Source organism: Salvelinus namaycush, chromosome 21 (genome assembly GCF_016432855.1).
Source record: "Salvelinus namaycush isolate Seneca chromosome 21, SaNama_1.0, whole genome shotgun sequence".
Taxonomy (NCBI): domain Eukaryota; kingdom Metazoa; phylum Chordata; class Actinopteri; order Salmoniformes; family Salmonidae; genus Salvelinus; species Salvelinus namaycush.
The window spans coordinates 12,183,460-12,201,468 of NC_052327.1; the positions used below are offsets into that span (position 1 = coordinate 12,183,460).

The 18,009-nt window shown below is 43.4% G+C and overlaps 1 protein-coding gene across 1 annotated transcript; it reads right to left on the minus strand.

Moving 5' to 3' along the window:
• Positions 1–232: 232 nt before the first annotated feature.
• On the minus strand, positions 233–4,580 carry LOC120066614 (retinaldehyde-binding protein 1-like). The gene is made up of 6 exons (XM_039018039.1): positions 4,018–4,580; positions 3,473–3,677; positions 2,927–3,105; positions 1,918–2,076; positions 1,562–1,672; positions 233–429 (listed from the first exon to the last, which is right to left on the minus strand). Exons 1-6 carry the CDS (start codon positions 4,201–4,203, stop codon positions 301–303), a joined length of 969 nt encoding a protein of 322 aa, XP_038873967.1. The 5' UTR covers positions 4,204–4,580; the 3' UTR covers positions 233–300.
• Between the last annotated feature and the right edge of the window lie 13,429 nt (positions 4,581–18,009).

Sequence of the window (18,009 nt, forward strand, 5' to 3'; positions counted from 1 at the left end):
AACACAAAGCACATCCCCCACAGCACAGAGAAAAGCTCGATGGTTAGGGCTGTTAAGTAACCCAACATAAGGCCTGAGCCAAGCATGTATAGTCTCTGTGCTGTTGGGAGTGCTTTTGTACGGTGTATTAATACTTAAAAACCGGTGGAAAACAAAATCACTGCAATACCACACCCCTTTTTTCACACAGTTTTCTAAAGCCACACTTATGCTTTTTATTTCATTTTTTTTCTTTCTCCAGAGTCTGTCTGGCGGTGTGTGTGTCTAGATGGAGATGTTGCGGATGGGGAAGAGGGGTGTTCAGTCGAACAGCTTGGCTGCTATGGCTTTGCCGTCGTACTTGGAGTTCTTGCCGTCGAACTCGGAGGGCAGGATGTCCGCGTCAAACTCCTTGTAGTAGTTGTCCAGCTCGTCTCCGTGGACAAACACCTGATTTGGTAGACAGACAAACCTATTAACTAAAATATTCTCACCATATACACTCAGTGGCTAGCTTATTAGGTACACCCATCTAGTACCGGGTCAGACCCCCCCCCCCCTTGCCTACAGGACAACTTGAATTCTTAGTGGCATGGAAACGTTGGTCAATTGGTATCAAGGGACTGAACTTGTGCCAGGAAAACATTCCCCACACCACCGCCACCAACCTGTACCATTTGACACCAGGCAGAATGGGTCCATGGACTCATGCTGCCTACGCCAAATCCGTACTCTGCCATCAACATGACTCAACAGGAACCAGGATTAGTCTGACCAGGAAATGTTTTTCCCACTCTTCAATTGTCCAGTGTTTGTGATCGTGTGCCCACTGGAGCCACTACTACTTGTTTTTAGCTGATTGGAGTGGAGCCCGGTGTGGTCTTCTGCTGCAATAGCCCATCCGTGACGAGGACCGGCGAGTTGTGCGTTCCGTGACGCCGTTCTGCACACCACTGTTGTACTGTGCTGTTATTTACCTGTTTGTGGTCCACCTGTTAGCTTGCACGATTCTTGCCGTTCTCCGTCGACCTCTTTCATCAACGAGCTGTTTTCGCCCACAGGACTACCGCTGACTGGATGTTTTTTGTGTGTCGCACCATTCTCTGTCAACCCTAGACACTGTCTTGCGTTGAACGCCCACGAGGCCGCCTGTTTCTGAGATACTGGAACCGGCGCACCTGCCACTGATGATCGTATGCTCAAAGTCGCATAGGCCACTCGTTTTGCCCAACATTCAATCGAACGGTAACTGAATGACTGGATGCCTGCTTTATATAGCAAACCACGTCCACGTGACTCAGTCTGTAGGAGCTAACAATTTTTGTGAACTGGGTGGTGTACCTAATAAACTGGCCACTGAGTGTTTTTCATTATTGTATTTACTGTTACCTGTATATTACATGTCGATTTAAGAACGGATTCACCTTCCTTACTTGTTTTTTATCATGTTACTTCAGACATTTTCCCCATTTTTAAAATCCCAAGTTTTTGCCCACTACTTTCCCACCAACCTCTCACTATAAAAAGGCTCAATTTTAAAATGCATTCTTCCGTGTTCTTTCACAGGGCCTGTTTCACTCACTCTCTCCAGCAGCTTGCCCTTCATGAGGGGCTTGACCACGTTGTAGGTGGTGGTGAAGTACCAGGGTTGGTGGATGAAGTGGACAGCCTTGAAACGGGCAGGGAAGGAGTCCTGATACACACAAGAGGAACAGCGGTTCAATTCATTACAGATCTCACCACCACTATGACCATAAATAATCATCCTTGTACGAGTAACGGAAAGGGAAACTATAATTGTTGCGCTACAACAAAGTTCAGCGCATTAGATTTGGGCCGGGACGATAACCCGAAAATATATAATTTGAAATCCATTATTTTGTATCATAAGGTAATGTGCTGTTTACTATTCCTTTGGAATGTGTGTGTGAAAGTGACCTGCAACATGTCCACCATCTTCTTGAGCTCAGTGGGTTTGATGCCTGAGGCCTGCTGCATGGTGAAGCCCTTGAAGTTCTCAATGATGCAGAAACCGTTGATCTGAGTCTCCTCGTTCTCCAGCAGGCTCTCCAGGATTACACAGTAGGCACGCAAGATCTGATGAGCACACACATACACGCATAGTCACATGTGCGCAGACACACACACACATGTTTGAAGCACACTCCCGTTGACACTTCTGTTGTCAACATGACGAGAAATGGGAAAAAGGGCCAGCACTCACTTGATTATGATTACCAATAGTAGGAGCTTTGTTTTTAATTCTCTCTCATAGCAACATGACTCAATAGACTGACCACACTGGCATACGTTACGGCCAGTGTGTGGTCTATTAAGTAATATTGCTATGAAAGAGAATTAAAACTAAGCATCTATTATTGCAAATCGTAATCAAGTGAGTGCTGGCCCTTTTTTTTTGTATTTTTACATGATTTATTTTTGGTTCCAAGCAACCTTTTTACCTGTCTACACAGATTTGTAGATTTTTTTTTCTCTTCAGATTTTGAGCACATTCTTTTCCCATGTTGAGTGTGACAGAAGCCCTTGATAACCACAGATCTCATGAGCCAATTCAAATTATTATTATCATGGGATGATTTCAATGTTCAATAACTCCCATTTGACAACCATTACTGTATATCTATGAAAATGTTGGTCCTGTCATGTTTTTAGTGCCGTGCGGGGACCACCAATGTTTAGAATTTTTTAAATTTAACTAGGCAAGTCAATTAAGAACAAATTCTTATTTACAATGACGGCCTACTGGCGACCAGTAGGTTAAATGCCTTGTTCAGGGGCAGAACAATAGATTGTTGCCTTGTCGGCTCGGGGATTCGATCCAGCAACCTTTCGGATACTGGCCCAACGCTCTAACCACTAAGCTACCTGCCGCCCCCAATGTATCTCAAATGTGTGCATTGTGGGGACCCAGGTCCCCGGTAGTCACCTCATCGAAGGTGATCTCTTCGTAATCCCAGTTCTCGATGTTGAAGAGCAGAACGATGCGGCCGTACTTGTCTCTGCTGGACAGGATGCCTGGGTAGCCGGCCTCGATGGTGCTGCGGACAGCCTCCGGGGTCAGGTTCTCGAACAACTCCGGGTAATCCCTCCTGAAGCGCACGTATCCTGAACGCAGACACAGGATCATCAAGATCAGATATAGTCTGGCCAAGTTAGGAGTTAAGCATAAAGGAACTTCAACAGACGCTTATGTTGTTTGGTTAGGTTTAACATTTCGTTCCAATTCCACTTTTTAGAATGATCATGTGCACAATAGCATGGCTTCCTTAGCCTGGTCCCAAATCTATTCGTGCTCTCTTGCCAACTCCAACAGTACTTAGCTATACAACAACAGATTTGGGACCAGGCTATAGCTGCCTGTCATTTTAAGATAAAGCATTTATAACACATGACTTCAGCTTCAATGAAGTAGACCGAAAACGTGCTCACTAAGCTTCACTGACATACAATACAGTAGTTTGTGGGGACCCACCCTTCATTAGGTCGAAGGCTCGGGGTACGTCGTATTTCCTGGCGCGAATGAAGCGGACCAGCATGCCGTCGGGCTTCTCTCCAAAGGTTTCCAGCACCCCTTTGGCCAGGTCGTCCTCAGCCTCTGCCTTCTCCTTGATGATTCCCCTCAGCTCCTTGACTGCCAACGCCCGCTTTTCGTCTGTCTCGTTCAGCTCGTCCTTGGCCTGTAGGGAACCATCAAAGCATCAGTCAGTCAACCTCAGATGAGGTCTACAACCTCAGAACTGAAGAGCAGCTATATTTTTTTTTCAGATGATTGTGCTATGTGTGGCATCTACACAGTATGATGTCATGCTTGTCCTTGTAATTTGCCTTTGCAAAGAAATAGCTCTTTTGGGGAAATTTAAGATACAATTAAGTGTTCTTGTTTTTGAGACCAGAGAGAGTTTGTACAGGTAGTCTGGACTCCAGTTGAACTCGACACATGATTTGTGGTTGCACTTGAGTTTATGGTAGGGCTTATGATGTGAAGTGAATTTACAGTGTGAGCAAGTGACCGCAGACCTTCTGCACGGTGTGGTCAGGCAGCTTGGCGCAGGGTCCGAACACGGGACCGTGGTCCTTGACCGTGAGGCGCTCCAGCTTGGCCCTGAGAGCCTGCTCTTCTTCCGACACCATGCGGAACGTTCCACTCTGGGGAGAAGAGGGGTGGATGATCTCACAACCATGACTTGCCAACAAAAACACCATTCGCTCGCAAGACTACCAAATAGCTACCTTACGAATGAGGTTTAATCCAGGGCGTACGCCAATCTACAATCCAAAAGGAGGCCTCTATCAATGGGCTTTAGTATTAGCATGAGTTAATCTCCCTCACATGAGCACAGTAAAGCCTGGTTAACCTGGGCTGAGATCTGCTTAGGGGTTAATGCTAGCAATTGACAGCATCCAGCGCTAATGTGCCTGAGAAATGTTGAGCTGACATTGTCCATGGCACAGGAAGTTATGACGTTTGAGTCAACGTTCCCTGATGGGTGGACTGTCTGGCGGCCATATTGAGTGTCATTCTATTTCTGCTGTTTGAGTAACCCTACTGTGGGAAGTGACGGAAGAACATGATGACACAATAAGCCTATCTATTGTGGATTGCATCCTCCGAAGGAACACGATGATGCACTCTGTTTTCTGCTCATCACTGGATGAAAAATAACATTTCTCAGAACTGACTCTCAAGCTCAATGTCTCTACATTCGTCATTCCCCAGACTTGTTACATTTGACCATTGATCTGCGATACAAACACCACTGAATGGCTTGAGTAATTACAGTGCAGCATCTAAGCCTGTTGCATACAAAGAGAGGAGCTTAGAGGTACTTACGACGACAGCCATTTCTTTAGTTGTTTAGAGCAGCTTTGTACCCACTGGAAAATAAGAGGGATTTAATTATTCACAATTGGAGAATTGATTGGATTCCAGGAAAACATCAAAATAAACAATTCACGTATTGTACTCCAGGTTTAAACTCCCTCCATCTTAACCCACCAGCATTTGTAACGCTTCAGATTGTGTGCCTTATTTGTCCGTTATCTGAATTAACAAAATGTCTGATTCTGTGTATTCTCTTATATAGCAGGATGTATCAAATAAAAACACCAGACTCAATCATGATATCACTGACACAATAGCACAGTTGTATGGACAGGGTCAGGCGTGGGTCAGCCACTCAATTCGGAGAAACTGTACAACTGATCCCATAGTGCATTCAGATCGGAGCAACCATCAAAGCTTCCCTCAAACTTCTGTCTTGAGTCAGCTAGAGAGCTCTGCGAAAGCACTGGACTCCATTGCTAGTCAGAGCTATAGGCAGTGGGTTCCTAAGTCCTCCGGTAGGCACAAGAAGGAAGCTGAAACATTCCGCCTGTCCACATTTGAGATATGGTCTATGAACCACAAAGTATTCAAATCTCTCGTGTTTAGCAGATTTAACCCCGCAGCGTTCAACAACCAAACCAGCATACAAGGACATGGGAGTAATATGTCATGAAATACCAATCATTTTTCACTCCTTCCTCCTGAGCAAAGAAACTTCCTAATTTGGACTCCAATCCAGCAACACTCCACTGGGTCCATCAGAACTGCCAAACCCCCAGCAGGATTTGGAATGCACCACCCCCTGGGTGTGAGGGAGATGGGTCACAGTGGGTACCCCACATCGGAGGCTTCCGGATCGGGGAGATCGAGCCTTACCTGGGGAGGGAGGAAGCTGGGCGATGTCGAGAGTCTGTGTGGAGCAGGACGGCCAGGCCCTACCATTTGTAGCGTCAGGATTGGTGTCGTCACACTGGATTACGCCCATCAGATTTCTCTGATAATCAGCATAAAATGGAAAGGAGGGAAGGACAGAAGAGGGCAATGATGCTGAGCCAATCGAAGAAGAGGTGAGGTTAGGGTGGGCTAGAGTGACGTGGGTGACGGTAGGGGTTGCTGTGAGGTGAGATGTAATGGTAGGGATACACTTTTAGGTTAGAGGTGGTTTGGGGGGGTGGGGGGTGAAAAGGGGGAGGCATTTAGTAGGGAAGGGAGTTGATTGCATTCCAACGCTTCTTGGAACAAGTGAAAAGTAGTGGTTGTTAATACTCTCTCTGTGGCCTGCAACATGAACAGAGCACTGGAGAAGGGGAGGTTCAGACCCGGTGTTGAAGGCAATCTAACCCTTCACGTGTATGACCATGCATATGAGTGGGAGGTCTGTCTTTGCTGTATAGGACCAGGTCCCCCCCCGCTGCCACCAATTGTGCAGCCAGGTAAAGTGTATAAAGCAAGAGTTTTTATAATATTGTATCACTGACAATGAAGTGCGGGGCTAGCCCAGATTGTCTAAACCTTTTTTTAATATATCATGATACCTTCTTCACCACCCAATGACTACTAGACCCCACCCCCATGCATTAGAATGTGGAGTAAGGTCTATTCTTATCAGTAAACACAGAGCCCAAATTAGCCACGAGTTCTATTATCCAGGTGTTCTCAGGTTCGTTTTCAAATACATATGTTCTTATGTACTATAAAGGATTAAAATGCTGTTCCCGTGCTATATAACATAGTATAGTAGCATTGTGGTGCATGTGGCTACAAACAATGTTAACCCTATAGAATGGGGAGTTTAATGTAAGGTTTGTTACATAGGTACATACAGGTACAAAAGTCCCCCATTTAATCAGAATAGAATGAGGGTTAGAAAAAGTGAAAGGGTGATTGAACTAAGGAGTAAGATTAATTGAGTGATTCAGCTATGCAGAGAGAGAAATATACAAATACTAGGTGTTAGGTGTGGTCTTTAGTTCGTAGCACGGGAAACATTTGAGGAACAATGAAATGAGTAAGTGTGGGAAGTAGGTGAGGAATATAACCAGTGATGGTGAAATAATGAGTGACGTAGGAAGTAACCAAGAGTTACATGTTGAGGTAGCCATGGGTGTTACAGTATAAAGCAGATGAAGGATATTCGGTAGTGAGCCCCTTTCCCCCAAAATGTCACTGATGCACGTTTCGCACTGATGCAATGGTGGAGCAGGAGTAATCTCTTAAACCAGGTCTGATCCGCTCAATGAGGGGGTCCGTGTGACTAAAGCGTCCCGAATAGCAGCACAATGCCAGGCTCTGTGTTCCCATAGTCAGCCCTGAGCCCAAAGGCTAAGTTAAAGCTTTAGTGTGTGTGTGTGTTAGAGAGGGAGTGTGTGAGTGAGTGAACCAGCAGCAGCACAGATAGTGGGACCATATAGGCTGCGTTTAGACAGGCAGCCCAAATCTGATATTTTTTTTACCAATCACAGATCTTTTCACAGCAGCTCTTTTTCAGAGCTGATCTGCCTTTCCAAACAGGACTAGTTTTTGTTTCTGCTAATGCAAGTGTTGATCTAAGTGGCTAAAGCTGCAGGATTTCTCTGTGACGCCATACTGGCAGTTCTCACAATCATCAGCATGACCCATGACCAAACAAAAAAAGGTGGAAGGAACGAACTTTGATGAACTGTTCAGCTTGGCAAAAGGAAGCTCTGATGTAATGGCAACCATTAAAGGTACATTCCCTAAGGCCGGGATTCATTCAACGACTTGTTTCAGCACTGCACTACTGCCAATGTGCCTTTTTTTAATAGCAATCTGAAATTGCCAATTTCCCCAACGTACGCGGAGATCGCATTCGTGGTAAACACTGTGGATGTCGGCTCAAGCCTAAATGTACTTTTCAAAGTTAAGTGCAATGCACTTGTCAACAATGCGCCTTTCATTGAATTCCGGCCTTGGTTTGCCAGGGAACCGTGTCACCCCAAGGCTTTTTTAAGGACGTAGACTTGCGAAGAGCCTCTGCCTATCTTTTTTGCTTGTAAGTTTTAAACCTTACACGATTATGTCTGTTCTTCCAACCCGAATCACATCCGAACAGACGTAGTTAAAGTGGCAATATGTCACTTTTTGGGTGACCTGCAACTCCCCAATGGGCTCGGGAGAGGCGAAAGTCGAGTCATGCATCCTCCGAAACATGACCAGCTAAACCACGCTTCTTAACACCAGCCCGCTTAACCCGAAAGCCAGCCGCACCAATGTGTCGGAGGAAACACTGTCTCAAGGAGTCGCTAGAGCGCGATGAGCCAAGTAATGCCCCGCCGGACAAACCCTGCCCTAACCCGGATGATGTCGGGCCAATTGTGTGCCACCCTATGGGACTCCCGGTCACAGCCGGTTGTGACACAGATTGGGATTGAACCCGGGTCTGTAGTGACGCATTGCAGTGCCTTAGACCGCTGCGCAACTCGGGAAGCCCTATTTGTATGTTTTTACCCCATTTTAAGACCCACAGTAGACTGAAGTGGACTTACATAGAACCTTTGTAGAGCTTTAGTAAACCATTCGAAAGACTCAGTATTGACCAACCACTTCAAGTTAAGTAGTGGCATTGCATAACATTCATGGATATCTGTAGGCTACTTCAGAAATGTATAAGGGCATTTGTGGGGCAAACTAAAGGAGGAAAATAAACAATTCCTTTTTTAAAAGACAATATTTGTGTGCAGCATCATGAGCATAAAAAAGCTATATACATGCTCACACCTGTAACTGCCAGAGCAGGCGTCTCTGAGCCTCCTTTGATATAATATACAGTCATGACAAATGTATTAGCACCGTTGATAACGATTAGCAAAAAATGCTGTAAAATAAATACCAAAAATTGGAAAATTATATTATTTTTTACTAATGCAATTGCTCAGAGAAATATATTTTGTTTAAACAAGTAACAGGTTTTCAGTGGTGTTCAAGTCCATAACATCGAAGATCCACCACCATATTACATGCCTACTGTAAAATATGGCCTATTTTGCTTCCACTGGTCCTGGGCCCTTCTTAAGGTCAACAGCATCATGAACTTTACCCAGTACTAAGACACTTTTGCCAACCTGGGTGCCTCTGCCAGGAGGCTGAGACTTGGCCGCAAGTGGATGTTCCAGCAGGACAATAACCCCAAGCATACCAAATTTCACAAAGAAATGGTTAATTCGCCACAAAATCAAAATTTTGCAATGGCCATGAACCCCATTGAAAATCTGTGGTTTGAATTGAAGAGGGCAGTCTATAAGCGCAGACCAAGGATGTCAAGGAGCTGGAAAGATTATGCATGGAGGAATGATCTAAGATCCCTCCCAGCGTGTTCTCCAATATCATAAAACATTTTAGAAAAAGGCTCAGTGCTATTATCCTTGCAAGGGGAAGGCGCTGGAGTATTGAAAACGGGTCGAAATTATTGCCACACCTATCTTGATTACTTGTTAAACAAAACCTCTTTCTCTGAGCAATTGTATTAGTATTAAATTATTTTCCAATTTTCTTTATCACACAATATAGCTCAGTATTTAAAAAAAATATTTTAACAGTATTTTTTGCTAATCTTCATCAAGGGTTCCAATAATTTCGGTCATGACTGTAGGTCTGACAAGGCACGCTGCAGCATACAGCCAGAATGGTTACACTGTAGACGTTTGATTTCCCAGTGGCTACAGCTGCAACATTTACACACATAAGTTTAAGGAGCTCTCTGGAGGGATTTTAAGGAGTTCTCTTGGGTGATGAATCATGCTTCACCTACTTGCAGTCCGACAGACAAATCTGAGTTTGGCGGATACAAGGAGAACGCTCCCTGCCCGAATGTATAGTGCCAACTGTAAAGTTTGGTGGAGGAGGAATAATGGTCTGGGGCTGTCTTTCATGGTTTGGGCGAGGCTCCTTATTTCCAGGAAAATCTTAAAGCTACAGCATAAAATGACACTCTAGGGGATTCTGTGCTTCCAACTTTGTGGCAACAGTTTGGGGAAGACCCTTTCCTGTTTCAGCATGACAATGCCCCCATGCACAAAGAGATTGGTGTGGAAGAACTTGACTGGCCTGCACAGAGCCCTGACCGCATCCCCCATCTGGGTGATTCTATGGAAATGGTAGCTTTCCTGTCCCTCGCATTAACCAGGGAAAAACACCCCAAAAATCTGATAATGACACAAAATATGTTTTTGTTGTAATTGAAGTGTTTAATTGTTAATAAACATGTAACACAAGTAATATACAGCTAATTATATTTTTTACATTATTGTAGAACATGGTCAGCACCTTGAGCCAGGAAACATGGGTTAGTGACATATTTTGAGTCAAAATATTTAAATGTCATAATACAAAGTAAAGTATTATAGCTGTTAAGGAATTACAAACATATCAACTAAATATTATAAATAATTTATAATACCTGTCCCTCAATTTCATGTCACTGATGTTACCCTTAATTTAAATTTAAAAAACACCATGTTAGCAATTTGATGATTCATTTGGTAATTTAATGCAAAGCTTTTAAAACCGTCACTGGTGTTATACAGTTTATAGTATGGGGAAAGGAAATATGATTGAAATAATTGATCCAATCACATTATTAAGTGATTTATTTACAATTTAAAAAGTGTGGTTTGCGCTACTGTGGCCCCCATTTTAGATATGCCATCTTGTCAGCAGATTCTTCACTGGTGTTATGTCACTTGTGTTACACCAGTAACACCAGTGACAATAACACTGCTAACTTTTTATATCAACGTAAGGTTTTACAACATTCAATATTGTAATTTGTAACATAATATGGCTTTCCTTTTGATAGATATGGCAATTAAACAAGTATGTACTGCTGAAAAGCTAAGACTACAGACAGTGCAGGGATCCTGACCCGGACCACAGAGAAGCCTATCTTGAAAAAAAACAACTTACTTATTTAAAGGATTTAGAGAGTCAAAAAAAAAAAGCGAATGATCTCACAGAAAGAAGAAAAAGACAGTAGCGAAAGCAATGTCGGGTCAGACAGGGACAAAAACACAGAGAAATGTTGAGAGCAGGAGAGACAGTGATGACCCCTTCTTCTGCAGAGAGAGACCCTTTTGGGTGGTGACACCGCAGGAGAGAGACTGAGAAACTTGCCAGTGTAAGACTCATGAGAACTTGCAGTTTATGGCAGATAAAATGCACAAACTTGGTCTTTCACAGTCCAGCAACCTCGAGGAGATTGAATTTTTACAAACTGTGCAATCTGCAAAGGCATGCACCTATGGCGAATGTGAAGATGCCACTGCGCCACCGGCTAGACAGCAATCCAACGAAGAGGTGTTGCTCACCCAGGGGTGTCTGGAGAAGATGGAGCAAATGAAGAACAAGAGAAAAGTAGCTTAATCACTGTGAAGAAGGATACAGCCATAACCGAAGAAGAGCTGGTGATCCAGTTCCAGGATAGGCTCTTTAAATTTAGGAGCCATCTGTTCAACATCCGATGGCAGTGCCACAGCTACTGGACCTTGAGAGAGAACCTGACCAATGACTGCTTGATCCATATAGATGTTTGTGAAAACTTCACATGCAGATATGCTTCAGAGTTCCAGTCATTGATAGAAAGACATCGTATCCATTATGTCTTTCCCGAGGTGGACCAAGAGGTCAGCTTACCTCTTTAGTGAACCCCCCACTCCGTCTGGAGCACCCAGGGAGGAGGTGAGGGCACTCGGAGTGTGGTGTCAGGAAAACAACCTCTCACCCAACGTCAATAAAACAAAGGAGATGATCATGGACTTCAGGAAACAGCAGAGGGAGCATCCCCCATCCACATCGACGGGACAGCAGTGGCGAAGGTGGAAAGTTTTAAGTTCATCGGCGTACACATCACGGACAAACTGAAATGGTCCACCCACACAGACAGTGTGCTGAAGAAGGCGCAACAGTGCCTCTTCAACCTCAGGAGGCTGAAGAAATTTGTCTTGTCATCCAAAATTCTGACAAACTTTTACAGATGCACAATCGAGAGCATCCTGTCGGGCTGTATCACAGCCTGGTACGGCAACTGCACCGCCCTCAACCGCAAGGCTCTCTAGAGGGTGGTACGGTCTGCACAACGCATCACCAGGGGCAAACTACCTGCCCTCCATGACACCTACAACACCTGATGTCACAGGAAGGCCAAAAAGATAATCAAGGACAACAACCACCCGAGCCACTGCCTGTTCACACCGCTACCATCCAGAAGGCGAGGTCAGTACAGATGCATCAAAGCTGGGACCGAGAGACTGAAAAACAGCAATCACTAACTCAGAGAGGCTGCTGCCTACATTGAGACCCAATCACTGGCCACTTTAATAAATGGATCACTAGTCACTTTAAACAATGCCACTTTAATAATTATTTACATATCTTACACTACTCATATCACATGTATATACTGTATTTTCTATGCCATCTATCGCACCTTGCCTATGCCGCTCGGCCATCGCTCATCCATATACTTATATATACATATTCTCATTCACCCCTTTAGATTTGTGTATCAGGTAGTTGTTGGGGAATTGTTAGATTACTTGTTAGATATTACTGCACTGTCAGAACTAGAAACACAAGCATTTCGCTACACTCGCATTAACATCTGCTAACCATGTGTATGTGATCAATAAGATTTTATTTGATTTAGTGCATTGTGAACTACGATGAACAACCATACTGGAAGTCGAAGAACAAAATATCAAAAGTTAAGTGCATCCACAGGAATGGAGTCAACAAGTTCTTCTGGCCAAGCCCAAGAGATGATATTAACTGGTATGGGGATGACCAGAGTGTGTGTCTGATGCCAAAGCCGCTGCCAAAAGATCAGCTCAGATTGACCACACGGTATCTGGAAGTACTTGGAGGAGCACCTGAATGTGTGAAAGTGGCAGATGTGAACTGATTACCAGAGAAGCCATCAGTGGCTAGAAAGAAATGGAGAATGGCTCGGCGATGATAACAGATGGATGTGACCCAATAACATCTCAAAGACAAACATATGGACAAACTCTTCTAAAGACAAACAAAGTTAGAATGGGAAATAATTAGTACAGGAAAATAGAGGAAATAGGCCTATTCCATGAACATGTTTTACTGCATACTAAATGTTTCTCAGTGCGTTTGGGAAAACTTAAGTCTTCGTCTACATTCATTGTTGTGTTTTCAATTGTTCTGTAGCTCTAATAGACACATTTTATGTTTGTATGACAATGTTGTGTTAGGAAAGACATTTTAATCAATAGGTTTCATCTTTTGGTCTTCATCTTTGACCAATAACCTTCATTTTAATGTTCATATGGTATAAAATGATTTGTAATAAAAACGATTACTAAATTGATCAAAATTGTATGAAATGATCGTAAGTTATGTCATTGGTTTCACATTCCGTCACTGGTGTTACTGCATGGCATATTGGTGTTCTGGCATCAGAGTAGCCAATTTTCATACATGTTTATTTGTATCTACCCAAATGTTGCTGCATTCATTAGTAAGCATTTTAATCCAATTTTGATGACTCAACCTCAGTTATAACACAAAACACGTGGTAGAAATATCAAAATGTTGCACAATAGAACTTTACACATACCGGTTAAAAGCAAATTATTACTAATCAAAACAATGTCATAATATTAGAATTGACCTTTTACATTCAGGAAAGCCTAGTTCACAATGCACCAAATCAAATTCCTCCGATGGCATTGAGGAGTAGACCAGTCATTGGCTTCATAAATAAGTGCATCGATGATGTCGTCCCCACAGTGACCATACGTATATACCCCAACCAGAAGCCATGGATTACAGGCAACATCCGCACTGAGCTAAAGGCTAGAGCTGCCGCTTTCAAGGAGCGGGACTCTAACCCGGAAGCTTATAAGAAATCCCGCTATGCCCTCCGACGAACCACCAAACAGGCAAAGCGTCAATACAGGACTAAGATCGAATCGTACTACACCGGCTCTGACGCTCGCCGGATGTGGCAGGGCTTGCAAACCATTACAGACTACAAAGGGAAGAACAGCCGAGAGCTGTCCAGTGACACGAGCCTACCAGACGAGCTAAACTACTTTTATGCTCACTTCGAGGCAAATAACACTGAAACATGCATGAGAGCACCAGCTGTTCCGGAAGACTGTGATCACGCTCTCTGCAGCTGATGTGAGTAAGAACTTTGAACAGGTCAACATTCACAAAGCCGCAGGGCAAGACGGATTACCAGGACGTGTACTGCGAGCATGCACTGACCAACTTGCAAGTGTCTTCACTGACATTTTCAACCTCTCCCTGTCCGAGTCTGTAATACCAACATGTTTCAAGCAGACCACCATAGTGCCTGTGCCCAAGAACACTAAGGTAACCTGCCTAAATGACTGCCGACCCGTAGCACTCACGTCTGTATCCATGAAGTGCTTTGAAAGGCTGGTCATGGCTCACATCAACACCATCATCCCAGAAACCCTAGACCCACTCCAATTTGCATACCACCCCAACAGATCCACAGATGATGCAATCTCCATTGCACTCCACACTGCCTTTGCCCACCTGGACTAAAGGAACACCTATGTGAGAATGCTATTCATTGACTACAGCTCAGCGTTCAACACCATAGTGTCCTCAAAGCTCATCACTAAGCTAAGGACCCTGGGACTAAACACCTCCCTCTGCAACTGGATCCTGGACTTCCTGACGGGCCGCCCCCAGGTGGTAAGGGTAGGTAACAACACATCCGCCACGCTGATCCTCAACACAGGGGCCCCCCGGGGATGCGTGCTCAGTCCCCTCCTGTACTCCCTGTTCACTCATGACTGCACGGCCAGGCACGACTCCAACACCATTAAGCTTGCCGATGACACAACAGTGGTAGGCCTCTCCCTCAACGTGATCAAGACAAAGGAGATGATTGTGGACTTCAGGAAAAAGAGGACAGAGCACGCCCCCATTCTCATCGATGGGGCTGCAGTGGAGCAGGTCGAGAGCTTCAAGTTCCTTGGTGTCTACATCACCAACAAACTAACATGGTCCAAGCACAACAAGACAGTCGTGAAGAGGGCATGCCAAAACCTATTCCCCCTCAGGAGACTGAAAAGATTTGGCATGGGTCCTCAGATCCTCAAAAGGTTCTAAAGCTGCACCATCGAGAGCATCCTGACTGGTTGCATCACTGCCTGGTATGGCAACTGCTCGGCCTCCAACCGCAAGGCACTACAGAGGGTAGTGCAAACGGCTCAGTACATCAATGGGGCCAAGCTTCCTGCCATCCAGGACCTCTATACCAAGTGGTGTCAGAGGAAAGCTCTAAAAATTGTCAAAGACTCCAGCCACCCTAGTCATAGACTGTTCTCTCTGCTACCGCACGGCAAGCGGTACCGGAGCGCCAGTCTAGGTCCAAGAGGCTTCTAAACAGCTTCTACCCCCAAGCCATGAGACTCCTGAACACCTAATCAAATGGCTACCCAGACTATTTGCATTGCCCCTCCTCCCACACCGCTGCTACTCTGTTATAATCTATACATAGTCACTTTAATAACTCTACCTACAAACTCAGCAAAAAAGATACGTCCCTTTTTCAGGACCCTGTCTTTCAAAGATAATTCGTAAAAATCCAAATAACTTCACAGATCTTCATTGTAAAGGGTTTAAACACTTTCCCATGCTTGTTCAATGAACCATAAACAAATAATGAACATGCACCTGTGGAACGGTCATTAAAACTTCTTATGGCTGGGGGCAGTATTGAGTAGCTTGGATTAATAAAGTGCCCAGAGTAAACTGCCTGCTACTCAGTCCCAGAAACTAAGATATGCATATTATTAGTATATTTAGTAGTATATGAACATAACGCGCCAATGTAAACTGAGATTTTTGGATATAAATATGAACTTTATCGAACAAAACATACATGTATTGTGTAACATGAAGTCCTATGAGTGTCATCTGATGAAGTTCATCAAAGGTTAGTGATTAATTATCTCTATTTCTTATGTTCATACAAATATTTACACATGTTAAGTTTGCTGAAAATAAACGCAGTTGACAGTGAGAGGACGTTTCTTTTTTTGCTTTGTTTATTACCTCAACTAACCGGTGCCCCCGCACATTGACTGTGTACCGTTAACCCCCTGTATATAGTCTCGCTATTGTTATTTTACTGCTGCTCTTTAATTACTTGTTACTTTAATTTCTTATTCTTATCCATATTTTTTTAACTGCATTGTTGGTTAGGGGCATTGTTGGTTGTGTAAGCATTTCACTGTAAGGTGAACACCTGTGACTAATCAAATTCGATTTGTCATCTAAAATATAGGTAACACCAGTGACAAAAAGGTAGCACTTGCACTTTTTTATGTAATTTATCAAAAATATAAAAATTAAGGTGGCATGTTGATTTATAATGGTGAAGGGTTATCTATTATCTGACTAAGTTTTGATTTAAAAAAAAAATATTTAAATAGTTGGCTCTTCAGGATCCACCACTTCCGTAGAATCACCCATTAACACATTTGGGATGAATTGGAACGCCGACTGCGAGCCAGGCCTATTCGGCCAACATCAGTGCCCGACCTCACTAATGCTCTTGTGGCTGCTGCGGAGACTTGCTTCCATTCAATGTTCCAACATCTACTGGAAGGCTTTCCCAGAAGAGTTGAGGCTGTTATAGCAGCAAAGGAACCAAATCCACATTAATGCCCATGATTTTGAAATGAGATGTTTGACGAGCAGGTGTCCACATACACTACATGACTCAAAGTATCTTGTAGTATAAATCATGTTTAGAGGTTCCAGAGAAAAGCTGATTATATGGAAGACCAGAGGACTTGCTGTACATTTGACATCACAGACGACTCTGAAACAAGATCGAAAGCTAAACTGACTTTGTTCCAAGATTGCACTCCCACCTAGTGGAGAAAACGAACTAGTTGCTCATATTCAAGGCAAAAAAAGACAGATTCAGATCATTTTAACACTGCGTTTCATCTGAAACATTTAGAAAAAAGGTGAAATTCCATGTTCGTGCAATGCATTAGCACATCTATTTTGAAGTCCAGTTAAGACTAGAGGTCGACCGATTAATTGGAATGGCCGATTAATTAGGGCCGATTTCAAGTTTTCATAACAATCGGTAATCGGCATTTTGGACACCGATTGTGGACGATTTTTTTTTTTTTTTACACCTTTATTTAACTAGTTCACTTCTTATGGCTGGGATCCCGTTAACGGGGTCGATATGACAACAGCCAGTGAAAGTGCAGGGCGCCAAATTCAAAACAACAGAAATCTCATAATTAAAATTCCTCAGACATACAAGTATTTTACACCATTTTAAAGATAAACTTGTTAATCCCACCACAGTGTCTGATTTCAAAAAGGCTTTACAACGAAAGCACAACATATCATTATGTTAGGTCAGCACCTATTCACAAAAACAGCCATTTTTCCAGCCAAAGAGAGGAGTCACAAAAAGCATCATTAGAGATAAAATTAATCACTAACCTTTGATGATCTTCATCAGATGACACTCATAGGACTTCATGTTACACAATACATGTATGTTTTGTTCGATAAAGTTCATATTTATATCCAAAAATCTGTTTACATTGGCGCGTTATGTTCAGTAATGTTTTGCTTCCAAAACATCCGGTGATTTTGCAGAGAGCCACATCAATGTACAGAAATACTCATAATAAACATTGATAAAAGATACAAGTATTATACATGGAACTTTAGCTAAATCTCTCCTTAATGCAACCGCTGTCAGATTTCAAAAAAACTTTACGGAAAAAGCACACCATGCTATAATCTGAGTACAGAGCCCAAAACAACCATAAAGATTTCCGCCATGTTGTGGAGTCAACAGATGTCAGAATAGCATTATAAATATTCACTTACCTTTGATGATCTTCATCAGAATGCACTCCCAGGAATCCCAGTTCCACAATAAATGTTTGATTTGTTCCATAAAGTCCATAATTTATGTCCAAATACCCCGTTTTTGTTTGCGCGTTCAGTACACAATCCAAACTCACGACGCGCGGGCACGTCCAGGCAAAAGTTCAGACGAAAAGTCATATTACAGTTCGTAGAAACATGTCAAACGAAGTATAGAATCAATCTTTAGGATGTTTTTAACATAATTCTTCAATAATGTTCCAACCGGAGAATTCCTTTGTATTCAG